We start from the raw sequence: 17,812 nt of genomic DNA, 5'->3' as shown, positions 1-17,812 counted from the left end.
GTGCATGGGTGAGAGAGTGCAGCACGCATGTGTATTTTTAGTGTGTGTGTGTGTGTGTGTGTGTGTGTGTGTGTGTGTGTGTGTGTGTGTGTGTGTGTGTGTGTGTGTGTGTGTGTGTGTGTGTGTGTGTGTGTGTGTGTGTGTGTGTGTGTGTGTGTTGGGGGGGTGGGGGGGTGGGTGGGTATGTGTATGGGTGAGAGAGTGCAGCACGCATGTGTATTTTTAGTGTGTGTGTGTGTGTGTGTGTGTGTGTTGGGGGGGGGGGGTGTATGTGTATGGGTGAGAGAGTGCAGCACGCATGTGTATTTTTAGCAGTTTTCTGTTGTGTGTATGTATTATGCCCTGCCTCTGGTGATGCTGTGTCTGTGTAACCATCAGCAAACCCCCTACCATTTCACCTTAAGCTGGGCGTCATTTCTAGCTCAATATTGGATACCAGGATTGAATCCTGCTTTCTTGTAAACTAATTTGCCATGGTTACATCTTCTTGACCTGCTGAGTAGACTGTGATGCATCTATAGCAGAGCATTGGACGTGAGTACATTGTGACCAACGTGTCCACGCTGTCAGAAGCCCGTACAGTAAATTCCGCTACGGTGGGTCATCAGCCCGTTGTGTGAAATCCACAAAACCCTCATTTGATTATTATTATTTTAATGTTTGATCATACATGGAACTCACTCTTTTGCCTGAGAGTATTATGATGGCGCATCAAAAAGAGCACACTACAGAATTCCACATACAAGACTTGGGTTTCCAGAATCATCAAATGTTAACTATCATGAATGTCCAGCATTGAGATGTGTTGTGATAGCGTATCGAGGGTACTGTGGGGTTCTGTTTGGAAGCAAGAGGGGTAGGTATTGGAGGGTGGATGAGTTGTATTTTTGTAAAACTGAAACCACAGTTGTTGCTTCTTAAGAATGGACAGCACTTTGCAGATGACTGGGTAGCCATGCTCGCTACTGAGTATGTCAGAAACAGAAAGTGGTGTAGAATTTAGATTTATCATTGAATTTGTTTAAGACACCTGTAGGGAACCAAAACTCCAAACTACACAGTGCCACTTGTTAATGTTGTGTAAATATACTAGACCATGTAAATACAATGTTGTGTGTGTGTGTATATAAAAAAAATCTTTAAAATAAAAGGGAAAATGATTTGTGAGTTAAAATGTTTTTATATAGAGCATGCCGAACTTGTTTTAAAAATCGAAGCGAAATTGAAATCTTCAACTGCAACAGTGAGGTCAACATTTCAGAAGTGTGACTGATGCATCGATTATTTAAATAGTAGTATGAATGTAAGAAGCCTAAAATAATAGCATTGTGATCAACCTCCCACGTTCCAATGGCCTGAATTAGACATATTTCCCTGTTTGATTTGTCAGCTTTTAAGTTTAGCATTGAGCATGTTGGAATGGAGTGCACAGGTACAGTCTGGATATGCATGGCAGGGCATATGATGATAAGAGAGAGCCGCAAGTATTTAAGTGTTCTACTCCGCTAGCCAGCACCTCGCCTAAATAAGTGTGTGTTTCTTTTTCTTCTAGGGCATATGATGACACATTCATGAAGATCACACTGAAGCCATTTTTATTTAAATTTTATTTCACCTTTATTTAACCAGGTAGGCTAGTTGAGAACACCTTTATTTAACCAGGTAGGCTAGTTGAGAACAAGTTCTCATTTGCAACTGCGACCTGGCCAAGATAAAGCAAAGCAGTTTGACACATACAGTTACACATGGAATAAACAAACAGTACTACAGTAGAAAAATCTATATACGGCATGTGCAAATGAGGTGGGATAAGAGAGGTAAGGCAATAAATAGGCCATCAACATGGTCAGTATGTGGCGCTGTTGTTAAATGGAGAGGAATCATACAGTAGATATTTGGTCTTTTTGAAAAAATAAAAACCTGTTTTACACTGACATGATGCAGTTTAAAAACATTGAGATTGAGGAACTCACAAAGACCGTGTGGTGAAGAAAGTGCAACAGTGCCTCTTCAACCTCAGGAGGCTGAAGAGATTTGGCTTGGCCCCTTAGACCCTCACCAACTTTTATCACCACCTGGTACGACAACTGTACCGTCTGCAACCGCAGGGCTCTCGAGAGGGTGGTGCAGTCTGCGGTCTTCCCAACACATCACCGGGAGAACACTGCCTGTCCTCCAGGACATCTACAGCAGCCGGTGTCACAGGAAGGCCAAAAAAAATTGAGATCGAGCCACGGCCTGTTCACCTCGCTATCATCCAGAAGGTGAGGTCAGTACAGTTGCATCAAAGCTGGGACCGAGACAAAAGCTGTTTTTCAATCTCAAGGCCATCAGACTTTAAAATAGTCATGACGAGCTGACCTCTGCCCAGTACTCTGCCCTGAATTTTAGTCACTCACTATGCACTTACCACCCAGTTACTCAAACATGCACCTTAGAGGCTGCTGCCTGTACAGTACATAGACATGGAACACTGGTCACTTTAATAATCACTACATACTGTTTCACCCACTTCATATGTATGTACTGTATTCTAGTGTGAATAACCTGTCTAAATAAGGTCACTCAGTTGACAGTGCATGTAAAGAGCAAAAACCATGCCATATGGTCAAATGAATTGCCCGTTGAGCACCGGGAGAAGATTGTGTCGAGGCACAGATCTGGGGAAGGGTAGCAAAACATTTCTGCAGCACTGAAGGTCCCAAAGAACACAGGGGCCTCCATCATTCTTAAATAGAAGATGTTTGGAACCACTAAGACTCTTCCTAAAGTTGGTCTCACAGCCAAACTGAGCAATTGGGGGAGAAGGGTGTTGGTCAGGAACCTGATGGTCACTATGACAGAGTTCCAGAGTTCCTCTGTGGAGATGGGAGAACCTCAATCATCTCTGCAGCACTCTACCAATCAGGCCTTTATGGTAGAGTGGACAGACAAAAGCCACTCTACAGTAAAAGGCACATGACAGCCCGCTTGGAGTTCGCCAAAAGGCGCCTAAAGGACTCTCAATCCATGGGAAACAAGATTGAACTCTTTGGCCTGAATGCCAAATATCATGTCTGGAGGAAACCTGGCACCATTCCTACAGTGAAGCATGGTGGTGGCAGCATCATGCTGTGGGGATTTTTTTTTCAGCAGCAGGGCTTGTGAGACTAGTCAGGATTGATGGAAAGAAGAACGGAGCAAAGTACAGAGATCCTTGATGAAAACCCGCTCCAGAGTGCTCAGGACCTCAGACTGAGGCGAAGGTTCACCTTCCAACAGGACAACAACCCTAAGCACACAGCCAAGACAATGCAATAGTGACTTCGGGACAAGTCTCAATGTCCTTCGGTGGCCCAGGGAGAGCCCGGACTTGAACCCGATCAAACATCTCTGGAGAGACCTGAAAATAGCTGTGCAGCTACGTTCCAGTCCAACCTGCCAAAGCTTGAGAGGATCTGCAGAGAAGAATGGGAGAAACTTCGTCATTATGGGCTATTGTGTGTTGATTGATGAGGAAAAGTCTAGAATAGGGCTGTAACGTAACAATGTGGAAAGTCAAGGGGTCTGAATACTTTCCGAATGTGTATATATATTATACTTTGGTCTTCTCCTTTTTCTACACCCGCAATAAGGTCTACTAACGTAAATATGTGTATGCGATTCGATGCATGATAAAATGGGCATAATCTGAAACAACACCATATGATAATGTGAAGTTGGGAGGACGTATTTGTTTTACTATTTAATTTTCATGATATAGAAACTCCCAAGTGTCCCTGTAAATACAAATCGCAGTTTTGTTAGGGATTTATTTCGACGTCATTTCCTGAGGGGAATTTTATGCTTTGCCTCCCACTTCTCTTGGGACTTGTGAAAATTGTCTCGTTGGCGTATCGAGTAGGAGTTATTGTAACGCTAGTAAGACTACAAGTCAACCATGGACACATATTAGTTTTACTTTGTGAAGGTGGAACAGGCAAGTGGTTTGGTTATTATTTTAGATATCGGCAAGTATTTTGTGAGTATTGCTTATAGTATAGGACTTTCGGATCTACAAGTGGCCATCGGCGACATCAGCAAGTGTGAATGTCGGACTTGTTTCATCTGTCGCTTCAGCATCCTCACAATAGGTACCGGCTTGTTGCTGTCGTTCATGATGGGTTCGTCTGTGGGACAGACTCACAATGTTTTGACCCAAAGCTAGGCTAATAACGTTATACGGTATTTTATTGGGGCAAATCTGTCTAGTTAACTAGCTCACTACAGTAACTTCACTGATAATAGGTAACGTTAGTCCAAATTGTCAGTCCATAACACTTGTGTAAAATTGTCACCTTTTCAGCCCCATTGGATGTAGTTATGTCATGGCGAATAACCTGCATATTGCGAACAGTAGTTAAGTTAGTGTTAACACAGCAAGTGTTTATTCACAACTTCATTGCCAAGCCATTTGGAGCAACAACAACTATTTGTGGGGAGTCTACATAACATTGTATAAAAGTAATAGGCCGAGAAGAGAACTTAGTTGCTGTGATATGAGTCACACAATTTTGTATTTGATGTGTTCCTCCTTAGACGTATACTGATGCGGATTCTGTCACAGTATTTAACAGACTGAACAAAAAATAGCTATTTTGTACTTTAGTGTGTGTACAGTTGAAGTCGGAAGTTTACATACACCTTAGCCAAATACATTTAAACTCAGTTTTTCACAATTCCTGACATTTAATCCGATTAAAATGCCCTGTTTTAGGTCAGTTAGGATCACCACTATTTTAAGAATGTGTAATGTCAATAGAGAATTATTAATTTCAGCTTTTATTTCTTTCATCACATTCCCAGTGGGTCAGAAGTTCAAATACACTCAAATACTATTTGGTAGCATTGCCTTTAAATTGTTTAACTTGGGTTAAACGTTTCAGGTAGCCTTCCACAAGCTTCTCACAATAAGTTGGGTTAATTTTGGCCCATTCCTCCTGACAGAGCTGGTGTAACTGAGTCAGGTTTGTAGGCCTCCTTGCTCACACACGCTTTTTCATTTCTGCCCACAAATGTTCTATAGGATTGAGGTCAAATCAAATTTATTTATATAGCCCTTCGTACATCAGCTGATATCTCAAAGTGCTGTACAGAAACCCAGCCTAAAACCCCAAACAGCAAGCAATGCAGGTGTAGAAGCACGGTGGCTAGGAAAAACTCCCTAGAAAGGCCAAAAGCTAGGAAGAAACCTAGAGAAGAACCAGGCTATGTGGGGTGGCCAGTTCTCTTCTGGCTGTGCCGGGTGGAGCTTATAACAGAACATGGCCAAGATGTTAAAATGTTCATAAATGACCAGCATGGTCGAATAATAATAAGGCAGAACAGTTGAAACTGGAGCAGCAGCACGGCCAGGTGGACTGGGGACAGCAAGGAGTCATCATGTCAGGTAGTCCTGGGGCATGGTCCTAGGGCTCAGGTCCTCCGAGAGAGAGAAAGAAAGAAGGAGAGAATTAGAGAACGCACACTTAGATTCACACAGGACACCGAATAGGACAGGACAAGTACTCCAGATATAACAAACTGACCCTAGCCCCCCGACACAAACTACTGCAGCATAAATACTGGAGGCTGAGACAGGAGGGGACAGGAGAGGACAGGAGACACTGTGGCCCCATCCGAGGACACCCCCCAGGTCAGGGCTTTGTGATGGCCACTCTAATACCTTGACTTTGTTGTCCTTCAGCCATTTTTCCACAACTTTGGAAGTATGCTTGGGGTCATTGTTCATTTGGATGACCCATTTGCGACCAAGCTTTAACTTCCTGACTGATGTCGTGAGATGTTGCTTCAATATATCCACCACTTTTTTTGCTGTTCTGGGATTGATTCGCACTTTTCGCACCAAAGTACGTTCATCGCAAGTAGACAGAACGCCTCTGCTTTCTGAGCGGTATGACGGCTGTGTGGTCCCATGGTGTTTATACTTTTATACGTACTATTGTTTGTACAGATGCACGTGGTACCTTCAGGCGTTTGGAAATTGCTCCCAAGGATGAACCAGACTTGTGGAGGTCTACAATTCTTTTTCCTGAGGTCTGCTGATTTCTTTTGATTTTCCCATGATGTCAAGCAAAAAAGCACAGAGTTTGAAGGTAGGTCTTGAAATACATTCACAGGTACACCTCCAATTGACTCAAATGATGTCAATTAGCCTATCAGAAGCTTCTAAAGCCATGACATCGTTTTCTGGAATTTTCCAAGCTGTTTAAAGGCACAGTCAACTTAGTGTATTTAAACTTCTGACCCACTTGAATTTTGATATAGCGAAATAATCTGTATGTAAACAATTGTTGGAAAAAGTACTTGTCATTGCGGCAGGGTAGCCTAGTGGTTAGAGCGTTGGACTAGTAACCGGAAGGTTGCGAGTTCATACCCCCGAGCTGACAAGGTACAAATCTGTCGTTCTGCCCCTGAACAGGCAGTTAACCCACTGTTCCCAGGCTGTCATTGAAAATAAGAATTTGTTCTTAACTGACTTGCCTGGTTAAATAAAGGTAAAATAAATAAAATAAATTGCCAAAGTATATGTCCTAACCGACTTGCCAAACTATAGTTTGTTAACAAGAAATGTGTGGAGTGGTTGAAAAAATGAGTTTTAATGACTCCAATGTAAGTGTATGTGAACTTCTGACTTCAACTGTATACTTGTGATATTGCTTTTCAACGGGAAAAGTTCAAACAAAGCTGCAGTCCACCTTTAACATCACGATCTGATTGAGGAACTCAACCAATTGTATCATTTAATCCTTTCTCTCGCATGTGCAGGTAGTGTTCACCAGGCCCCACCATGCTGAGTTTCCTCCGCCGGACGCTGGGTCGGCAGTCCATCCGTAAGCATGCTGACCAGGCCCGGTTGAGAGAGGCCCAGCGGGCCACCACACACATCCCTGCTGCCGGGGACTCCAAGTCTGTCATCACCTGCTGTGTGTCAATGCTGGACGGCACAGACGTCAGTGTGGACCTAGCGGTGAGACTTTACACACAACACAATGGGAAAGATTCTGAATCTCTAGCCTGTTGTTTGAGTTTCAACAGATGTCAAGGCACACCCCATGAGAAAGTAAACGAGTGAATATTTGGTACAGGGCTTTTAAAGGTATTTTAAATGGAAGGACAGAGCAGACACGTGTTTTTCGTCTTGCCAGGTGCCCCGAGGCTGATGCTCTCTGTGTGCCATTGGTGCTGGTTTCAGTCCATTCCCGTGCATATGGTTCTGCTGTATAGTACTTAGTGACCAGCTCTTTCCGTTGCTCTGAGATCCCGCTCTTTCCGTTGCTCTGAGATCCTGGTCAGGGTGAGGTGGAGAAGATGGTAGCTACTAGCTCAGTGCCCTCGTCTCAGTGTGCTGTTACTGAGAGAGTTCCTCTCCGGTCTTGGCATTAGACCTGCATGCCAGTGTGTGTATATGTATAGGACTGTGTGGTGTTGTGAGTGCTGTTGATCACTGGTAATTCATTCCATGACCCCTCTACAGCACACCTGGTCACATGACCTACTAGGTCTGAGTGATATATCAAATTAATTTGTATGTATGTTTTTGCGCCATATTCCATATGCCTGTATTGCAAGTATTTTTGGTATTTACATTTTTAGGAGTGTTTGTCTCATGTTGTCTTTTTGGACTTTGGTCTCCTTCGCGCCTGTACTGTGCACCTCGGGGGTTTGTAGTATATGTCTAATATACCACAGCTAAATGCTGTCTTTAGGCACTCAGCTCTGTGTCTATCTCGTGAATGGAAGTTGGAAAAACATTTATTTAAATTTTTAAGCCATATTGCCCAACCTTATGACCTACCCACAACCAGGAGCCAAGTGAATGGTGTAGAGGTCGACCGATTTCATCGTAATGGCCGATTTTTAAAGTTTTCATAGCAATCGGTAATCTGCATTTTTGGACACCGATCAATGGCCGATTACATTGCACTCCACGAGGAGACTTCGTGGCAGGCTGACTGCGAGTGCAGCAAGGAGCCAAGGTAAGGTGCTAGCTAGCATCAAACTTATTAACTTATGTTAATCTTAACACAATCACTAGTTAACTACACATGGTTGATGATATTACTAGTTTATCTAGCTTGTCCTGCGTTGCATATAATCGATGCGGTGCCTGTTAATTTATCATTGAATCACAGCCTACTTCGCCAAACGGGTGATTTAACAAGCGCATGTGAAAAAAGCACTGTCGTTGCACCAATGTGTACCTAACCATAAACATCCATTCCTTTCTTAAAATCAATACACTAGTATATATTTTTAAACCTGCATATTTAGTTAATATTGCCTGCTAACATTAATTTATTTTAACTAGGGAAGTTGTGTCACTTCTCTTGCAATCTCTGCAACAGAGTCGGGTTAAATGCAGCAGTTTGGGCCGCCTGGCTCGTTGCGAACTGTGAAGACTATTTCTTCCTAACAAAGACAGCCAACTTTGCCAAACGGGGGATGATTTAACCAAAGCGCATTTGCGAAGAAAGCATAATCGTTGCACAAATGTACCTAACCAGAAACATCAAAGCTTTTCTTAAAATCAATACATAGAAGTATATTTTTAAACCTGCATATGTAGTTAAAAGAAATTCATGTTAGCAGGCAATATTAAACTAGGGAAATTGTCACTTCTCTTGCGTTCCTTACACGCAGAGTCAGGGTATATGCAACAGTTTGGGCTGCCTGGCTCGTTGCGAACTAATTTGCCAGAATTTTACGTAGTTCTGACACATTGAAGGTTGTGCAATGTAACAGGTATATTTAGACTCATGGATGCCACCCGTTTGATAAAATATGGAACGGTTCTGTATTTCACTGAAATATATATATTTTTTAAAATCTCTAAATAATAGTTTCCGGATTTTACCATATTAATGACCTACTGCTTGTATTTCTGTGTTATTATGTTGTTAAGTCTATGATTTGATATTTAATAGAGCAGTCTGACTGAGCGGTGGTAGGCAGCAGCAGGCTCGTAAGCATTCATTCAAACAGCACGTTTGTGTATTTGCCAGCAGCTCTTCGCTGTGCTTCAAGCATTGAGCTGTTTATGACTTCATTGGCAATACAATACTAAAGTGCCTATAAGAACATCCAATAGTCAAAGGGATATGAAATACAGATGGTATAGAAAGAAATAGTCCTATAATTCCTATAATAACTACAACCTAAAACTTCTTACCTGGGAATATTGAAGACTCCTGTTAAAAGTAACCACCAGCTTTCATATGTTCTCATGTTCTGAGCATGGAACTTAAATGTTAGCTTTTTTACATGGCACATATTGCACTTTTACTTTCTTCTCCAACACTTTGTTTTTGCATTATTTAAACCAAATTGAACATGTTTCATTATTTATTTGAGGCTAAATTGATTTGATTGACTACTTATTTTAACTTAATATAATACACATTCACTATTGTTGTAATTTGTTGGTCCTCCAATAATCTGTATCGGCGTTGAAAAATCCTAATCGGTCGACCTCTAGAATGGAGATACTCTTCTCCAGTGGGAAGACTTGTCCCTCAATATCCTCTTTTATTTCTCTGGGTTACAATTTCTAAGGCATTCCAGCTGTCAATCCAGTTGAATACATAATCTTTTGATCCCACTCTGGTATTCCACTGTAATGATATAGGTCTATTTATAAACCTGGTGGTTTGAGCCCTGAATACTGATTGGCTGACAGATGTGGTATATTCAAGCAATAAGGCACAAGGGGGTAGGGTATATGTCCAATATATATATATTTTTGACCTTTTAACTAGGCAAGTCAGTTAAGAACAAATTCTTATTTTCAATGACGGCCCAGGAACAGTGGGTTAACTGTCTGTTCAGCTGCCTGTTCAGCAGAACGACAGATTTGTACCTTGTCAGCGCGGGGATTTGAACTTGCAACCTTCCGGTTACTAGTCCAACGCTCTAACCACTAGGCTACCCTGCCGCCCGTCTCCCTGGGTACAGCCCTTAGCCGTGGTAGAGTGTATTGGCCATGTACCACAAACACCCAATGTACCTTACTGCTATTATACACTGGTTACCGATGTAATTAGAACAGCATTCGAATCACCCAGTTTATAACAGACCTTATACCACGGTTATGACCAGATTTAGTTTTTTTTTTTACTGTTCTAATTAGGTTTATAATAGCATTAAGACACCTCAGGGGTTTGTGGTATATGGGCAATATACCACGACTAACGACTATATCCAGGCACTCCGCATTGTGTCGCGCTTAAGAACAGTGCTTAGCCATGGTACATTGGTCATGTATACCACACCCCCTCGTGCCTTATTGCTTAATTATACAGTGCTTCTCCATTTGTTTATTCTGTTTTGCAATGCTTCTGATTGCATTGCTGGTGGAGACTTATTACAACATGGAATAGTGCACTGTTTGTCTGAAGAGTGTTTGGAGTTCAGGGGTGTATTCATTACGCAAGTTATGTTGCAAAACGTTTTGTCTGTTGCAAATTGTTTTGCAACAAAGTTTACTACAAATGGAAAAAGTCTTGAAATGAAAACAAGAGTTTCTATTGGACAAATTCAGTTAGGTCCCTCTCCATTTCGTTCCGTCTGCTCTGTTTGGTTCTTAAACGGTTTTCGTTGCAAGACATAATGAATACAGCCCTGGTTTCTCAACTTGGATGGAACCGTCTTTGTTCAGTCCCATCAGTACTGTCTCTCATGCTGCTGTGCAGGACCGAATGAGTCTTTTAATTACAGACATGAGAAACAGTGGGTAGTTTTCTAATAGCTTCTTAATTTTCATGGGAAGGTACATAAGGTGTTCGCTGTGGCTGTGTATCTCTACCGTTAAGAGTCCTGATGACATCCGTCTGTGATATTCAACAACAAATAAGTTACTGTAAACAACCAAACACTGTTTTTCCCTCCTCGGACATCATTGCACGCACAATATAAGAGCACAATGTGTACTGGCATTTAACCACGCTGCAGCTCGACAACAATAACAATGGTGGTGTCGGCCGTGGCGCTGTTTCACCTACTGCAAATTCCCCCTTTAAGTGTTACACAGCAAAGCAGAACTGCTGTTTTTTTTTAGTTGTGTGTTCTTCTTCCCTTTACACTAACCAATGTTCTGTTAGGCTGTCGATGGGCTCCCCAGGCAATAACTCACTGAGTGATTCTAATCGTCAAATCGTCGAGTTGGTGTTCTGAGACAGCTTCGGGTCTAATGGGCTGTCCCTTTCTTTACATGCTATGTGTGATGTCTGACTAGTATGCTGCTGCTGCAGCCTTACCTGTCCCTTTCTTTACATGCTCTGTGTGATGTCTGACTAGCATGCTGCTGCTGCTGCAGCCACACCTGTCCCTTTCTTTACATGCTCTGTGTGATGTCTGACTAGCATGCTGCTGCTGCTGCAGCCACACCTGTCCCTTTCTTTACATGCTCTGTGTGATGTCTGACTAGCATGCTGCTGCTGCTGCAGCCACACCTGTCCCTTTCTTTACATGCTCTGTGTGATGTCTGACTAGCATGCTGCTGCTGCTGCAGCCACACCTGTCCCTTTCTTTACATGCTCTGTGTGATGTCTGACTAGCATGCTGCTGCTGCTGCAGCCACACCTGTCCCTTTCTTTACATGCTCTGTGTGATGTCTGACTAGCATGCTGCTGCTGCTGCAGCCACACTTGGAACTAGCTGGGATAGTGGGATTGAACAGAGTGAATACAATGTTGACCAATAGGGCTGGTATTTGTAAAACCGTGAATGATTCAACTTATTTTAGAAACACCTTTGCATGTTCACTGTCCAGTCCTTTTCACTGTAAGGATACCATGGGTGGACTTGAGCTCACTTGGTCAGTAGAAACTGATGTTGTTACCTAAACAGGCCTAATGCATTCTGATTTAACAATGAGTTAGGTTTTAGTGCTAGTCATCAGTCCAGAATAACTCTTAAAGAAACTGTGTGGCGTAGCATGTTTATTGCCCTTACCAAGATGGTTGAAGGCTTGGGTATGCCCACCCAAAGGGTTTCCTCCCTCTTCAGACAGGCAGCACAGTGGACAACCTGATGATTTACCTCTCCTCGGACAGCTACTGGACTCCAGTCTGAATGAGGGAGCCTCAAGCTTTAAGCCTATGTTAGGAGGGCTGCCATGTTTCTTGTCCCCTCCCTCTGTCCTGCCCCAGTGGCTCTCTGACGTGCATGCATCGAGCAGCCTTAGACATGTAACTGTGTCTCCAGGCAGATAGTTGGTCGGGCAGGCTGGAAACCTCTGGTGAACAGTGTGGCAGCGAGGCCCGGGGTTCACTGGAGCATACAATGGCTGCTTCATGTCTATTGTCCCAGGCTGCGGGCTCCTTCGTGTCTATTGTCCCAGGCTGCAGGGCTCCTTTGTGTCTATTGTCCCAGGCTGCGGGGCTCCTTTGTGTCTATTGTCCCAGGCTGCAGGGCTCCTTCGTGTCTATTGTTCCAGGCTGCGGGGCTCCTTCGTGTCTATTGTCCCAGGCTGCGGGGCTCCTTTGTGTCTATTGTCCCAGGCTGCGGGCTCCTTCCTGTCTATTGTCCCAGGCTGCGGGGCTCCTTCGTGTCTATTGTCCCAGGCTGCGGGGCTCCTTCGTGTCTATTGTCCCAGGCTGCGGGGCTCCTTTGTGTCTATTGTCCCAGGCTGCAGGGCTCCTTTGTGTCTATTGTCCCAGGCTGCAGGGCTCCTTCGTGTCTATTGTCCCAGGCTGCGGGGCTCCTTCGTGTCTATTGTCCCCGGCTGCGGGGCTCCTTCGTGTCTATTATCCCAGGCTGCGGGGCTCCTTCGTGTCTATTGTCCCAGGCTGAGGGGCTGCTTTGTGAGCTATGCCAACTTCATGGGGCCTGCGTGAGCATCCGGCAGGCTGGGGCTAACACTGTGCAATGGCACCATCCACCCCTCTCCCCTCATCATGACCACACCCTCTGTATAGCATGCTGGACCAGAGATGGGCAGGGCAGGCATGTGTCCTCGCTGCTAATGTTTGTTCCCCTGCAGGGTGTTGTGTGTGTGTGTGTGTGTGTGTGTGTGTGTGTGTGTGTGTGTGTGTGTGTGTGTGTGTGTGTGTGTGTGTGTGTGTGTGTGTGTGTGTGTGTGTGTGTGTGTGTGTGTGTGTGTGTGTGTGTGTGTGTGTGTGTGTGGCTGTGTGTGTGTGTGTGGCTGTGTGCTTTATCTGTGTCTCTACAGCAGTGTCACCACCGGTAATGTGCCTGTTAGGTTTCAGCGATACTGTTGCAGGCTTTGCTGCATGTGGTAACGCTTTATGATTAACCTCTGTCTTTAGTGTGGTGAGTTACCCTTGTTTGAGCACTTGGGAGTGTCTCCTCTGAGTAATACATCCTCAGGATGTTGAGTAGAGAGGCTGACTGGGCCCACGTGAGCCAGCCACTGACTCGCTGTGCAGGTGCCTTCGAACAGATTGCCATGGCAACCTCCGTTTGGTTGTCCTTCCTTCCAGCTGTTTTAAAGTTGGCTCCGCCGTGTAGTGAACTAGCTAGTACCGCTGCAGGCTACAAACAGGAGTAGCACTGGCTAGCTCTCAGTCTGATTCTGAGCATGGCAATGTACCTGGTTTTTAAAGTGGGTGAAGCCAGAAAAATAATGTGTTCTACTTAGTGCTTGTCTCTCTTTCTGGTGTTTTCTAGTCAGAGGCAATGAAATCAACACCAGGTCTGGGGAATGAAATATCAGGGAAGAGTACCAAACACCTAAAACAGATCCATATGTTCTCTTTTCCACCAGTGGTGTCAGTCAAACTTCACTACAATCGCTCATTCTATTTGTATTGTTGACCATAATGAAAACCATTTAGCAACAGTTATCAAGATACTAAAGAGAACCCAGTGAAATGTCTTGTCTGTTGAATGATTGATTAGGTTGCTGACATTGCTTCCAGACTAATGACTGTGTGTTGTGACCTCTGACCTCTCTCTGTCCTGTCAGAAAAAAGCCAAGGGTGAGGAGCTGTTTGACCAGGTCATGTACCATCTGGACATCGTAGAGAAGGACTACTTTGGACTACGCTTCATGGACTCTGCACAAGTACCGGTAAGAACAGACAACCAACACTTGTTTTGACTAGACATTTGGAAGGGGTTTGTTTTGGTTTGAATTATTCACTCTCAACTCCTCTCTGGAATAGTGCTTCTGAATAACATCTTTCAGTTTACGTACTTTTGGTTTTCTAATGTAGTGTTTTTCTTATGGGAAGTTCAAGTCTAGTTCTTTTCAGAAAGTTATTTTGAAGTGCCTCTATCTGTCAGAGATCCAGCAGCTTGTGTATGCTGATATGGTGTGAAGGGCATGGAAGGTGGGAGAGGAGAGAGGAATGTGGGGGAGAGGAGTGTGAAAGAGGACTGAAGGTCTCTGCCACAGTGCGATGAGGAAACCGCTCTCTCTCCTAAACCCCAGCCTCTACCTCTTACATTGTTCATGCCTCACAGACGTCTTTTTCATCTTTCACAGCATTGGCTTGACATTACAAAAAGCATTAAAAAACAAGTCAAAAGTAAGTATCTCTTCTTTACCTAAGTCACCGGAGATGCACAACCTATATTTTCTTCTACTGTCTCCTTCTGTACCAATGGAGGCCTAGAGCTGTAGAGACATAGACTGGATAAACGGATGACAGATGGATAAACTGATGCTTTCATGTAACAGCCAGAAATGGATTGATTTCATTACTGGCATTCCAACTTTCACACCTCGGGTTCTTTTCCTTTATCTCTTCCCCTATTTCTCTGTGCAGTCGGACCTCCATACTGCCTTCACATGAGAGTTAAGTTCTACTCCTCAGAACCCAACAACCTGCACGAGGAGTTGACCAGGTCAGCTTGTCGTCGTCTTATTAGTATCAACCAATTGTTTTTAGAACATTTATGTTGATGAAGATTGGATTGATTGGTCAGTTATCTGGACTTTTGACCTGTTTTGTTCCTTCAGATATCTATTTGTATTACAACTAAAGCGAGACCTCCTCAGTGGCAAGTAAGTAACCCTCCTCACTCAACAGTTGTCCTCTTCCTGTAGTAGATTAGATGTACAGTAAATTAGATCAGTGTATAGTTCATGTGGTCATGTGCTTCATTATATTTAACATATTTGATGTCTGTAGGCGAAGTACATCATTTAATTTTGGCTACATCTGTACTGTTGCATCATGGTACAGATGCTACGAGGTTTAGCTACAGTAGTGGATTACACAATTGATGTTGTGGAATGGAATTATTTATATCCATAAGTAGTGTGAATATTAGTATCTGTTTTCAATACAGGGGATTAGTGTTCATGTTATGTCTGTGCGGTGATCCTATAACACAGGGTTGTGAGTGTGTGTGAGAGAGCGTGAGCTCTGGAGAGAGACACAGGCTGTTAGATCCAGTGTACTGTATTACCTCCGCAGTTCCCTGGTCTAACAGCTGTGACTGATCTCTTCAGACAGTCTCCTTGCCTAGAGCGGACTGTACCTCCATGTTGAAAACAACAACAATAATATATTGTCCACTCCTCCTCGTATCACAGGTTAGAATGCCCTTTGGACACAGCAGTGGAACTGGCAGCCTTCTCGTTACAAGGTAAGAACTAGGATGGTCTAATGTCTTGCTGTGGTTGTCACTCTTCTTGAATGAGATCCACGGGAGTTGCACTTTTCTGAGGGGGTGGAATCTAATCTGTCAGAAGGGAGAGCCCACAGCACCCCGGTAGTATTCAGAGCCTGTTAACATGGTGGAGTATTCAAGGAAAATGGAACATTTTGTGTTCTGGGATGTGTACCCACATCCCAGAACTGTCTTTCCAAAGGGTTGGAGAAATGCTGAGGCTGCAGTCCTTGCTGAGTGTTTCAACTGTAAATGAGCACTCCAGGGTTGTTCTGAAAGGAAGCGATCGCCCCTGCCTCTCTCTCACTCTTCCAGCTCCTCTGTGGGGTAAATGCCAGCTCGTTAGTGCCCAGCTCTCTACAAATGCCTCCTAATCCAGCCCTCTCCCTCGTTCCTTCATTCTCTCTCACATACTCCCTCTCTCTCGATCTCGCTCCCTCCCCTTTTCATAGAAATCCTCCACACCCCCTTTTCACATACAACAAAAACACATTTTTCTCAATTATTGTTAGCCAGAACTCAGAATGGACCTTCCTAAACAAAACAGTCCCACTTAAACGGACACACTGTTTTTAGGGTCATCTCTTTGTTCTTTAGACTGTATTCTGTTCTGCTAGCCAAATGGCCAGTGAGTCAAACGATGTCTCAGGTTGGAATGCAACGCCATCTGAATGTCCAGTCCGTAGCTAGATTCCACTCTGTTTGGCAGCTAGACTGGGTGTCTGTCCATAGTCCTGAAGCACATCACTGATAACGGAGTCTCTCCTCACTTCCACCACCCAGATAACATAGTGACGCCCTATTTATCCCCCAGCCTGCAGAGTCACACTGCAGCCCTGTTTATCCCCCAGCCTGCAGAGTCACACTGCAGCTCTATTTATCCCCCAGCCTGCAGAGTCACACTGCAGCTCTATTTATCCCCCAGCCTGCAGAGTCACACTGCAGCTCTGTTTATCCCCCAGCCTGTAGAGTCACACTGCAGCCCTGTTTATCCCCCAGCCTGCAGAGTCACACTGCAGCCCTGTTTATCCCCCAGCCTGTAGAGTCACACTGCAGCCCTGTTTATCCCCCAGCCTGTAGAGTCACACTGCAGCCCTGTTTATCCCCCAGCCTGTTTATCCCCCAGAGTCACACTGCAGCCCTGTTTATCCCCCAGCCTGCAGAGTCACACTGCAGCCCTGTTTATCCCCCAGCCTGCAGAGTCACACTGCAGCCCTGTTTATCCCCCAGCCTGCAGAGTCACACTGCAGCCCTGTTTATCCCCCAGCCTGCAGAGTCACACTGCAGCTCTATTTATCCCCCAGCCTGCAGAGTCACACTGCAGCCCCATTTATCCCCCAGCCTGCAGAGTCACACTGCAGCCCCATTTATCCCCCAGCCTGCAGAGTCAGATGTTATCTACATGCTGCTATTTAGGGAAGGAGGAGATTGAGGCGTCATTGGAGGTCTCTTGCTCGGCTTGAATGTAATTTGGATGTATTTGAATGTTAGTGTCCTAGTGGGTTTTAGGAATTTAAGGGGGGGGGGGGGGTGGCAACAACCTTTTTAAAGGGAGTATTCAAAATGTACAAATTGAATGAATAGCTAGCAGGTTATCTATAGGTCCTTAGTCAGTGACCAAAATGATGGGGACAGAACAACACATGCCCACAGGTTCTCATTAGCTTCACGTTTATTGCAAAACAAGCCCAGACCCTTAGATGGCAAATTGCCTTAATGATATATAATGGCGCCGGACGGGATGCCTGCCGTTCCTAACCAACTGTGCTATTTTTTGTTAGTTTTTTCCGCATCGTTTGTAACCTATTATGTACATAACATTGCTGCTACCATCTCTTATGAGCTTCTGGACATCAGAACAGCGATTACTCACCTCGAACTGGACAAATAGTTTTTTCCTTATTGAGTCTGACTCTAAGGATATACTGCTTTCTGTAGAACGTGTCCAAATCCCCATCATTCGCGTGAAGAAAGTTAGCATGGGAGAGTTAGCATGGGAGAGTTAGCATGGGAGAGTTAGCATGGGAGAGGGTCGGAATGTTAGGATTCGTAGGCGAGTGAGTAAATCACCATTACCATTGGTTCTATTTGCCAACGTGCAATCACCGGAAAACAAACTGATCGATCTACGGTCTGTAACATCTTATGTTTCACCAAGTCGTGGCTGAACGACGACACAGATAATATAGAGCTAGCAGGTTTTTCTGTGTAA

General features: G+C 44.3%; 1 protein-coding gene across 5 annotated transcripts in view; it reads left to right on the top strand.

Annotated features, from left to right (window-relative positions):
• Positions 1–3,839: 3,839 nt before the first annotated feature.
• LOC124048399 (band 4.1-like protein 5) overlaps positions 3,840–17,812 on the top strand; it is a 110,679-nt gene continuing 96,706 nt past the window's right edge. For 4 of the 5 annotated variants that reach the window (XM_046369175.1, XM_046369193.1, XM_046369185.1 and 1 more), the window contains exons 1-7: positions 3,853–3,958; positions 6,787–6,988; positions 13,946–14,050; positions 14,468–14,510; positions 14,751–14,829; positions 14,945–14,989; positions 15,524–15,576. In XM_046369175.1, coding sequence (XP_046225131.1) covers positions 6,809–6,988; positions 13,946–14,050; positions 14,468–14,510; positions 14,751–14,829; positions 14,945–14,989; positions 15,524–15,576 — 505 coding nt within the window. In that variant the 5' untranslated portion in view covers positions 3,853–3,958; positions 6,787–6,808. Of the gene's footprint in view, positions 4,113–6,786; positions 6,989–13,945; positions 14,051–14,467; positions 14,511–14,750; positions 14,830–14,944; positions 14,990–15,523; positions 15,577–17,812 lie in introns of all 5 variants that reach the window. The other variant, XM_046369168.1, reaches the window with a different exon arrangement.

This window comes from Oncorhynchus gorbuscha, linkage group LG01, assembly GCF_021184085.1.
Source record: "Oncorhynchus gorbuscha isolate QuinsamMale2020 ecotype Even-year linkage group LG01, OgorEven_v1.0, whole genome shotgun sequence".
Taxonomy (NCBI): domain Eukaryota; kingdom Metazoa; phylum Chordata; class Actinopteri; order Salmoniformes; family Salmonidae; genus Oncorhynchus; species Oncorhynchus gorbuscha.
This window is presented reverse-complemented; position numbering and strand designations above follow the sequence as displayed.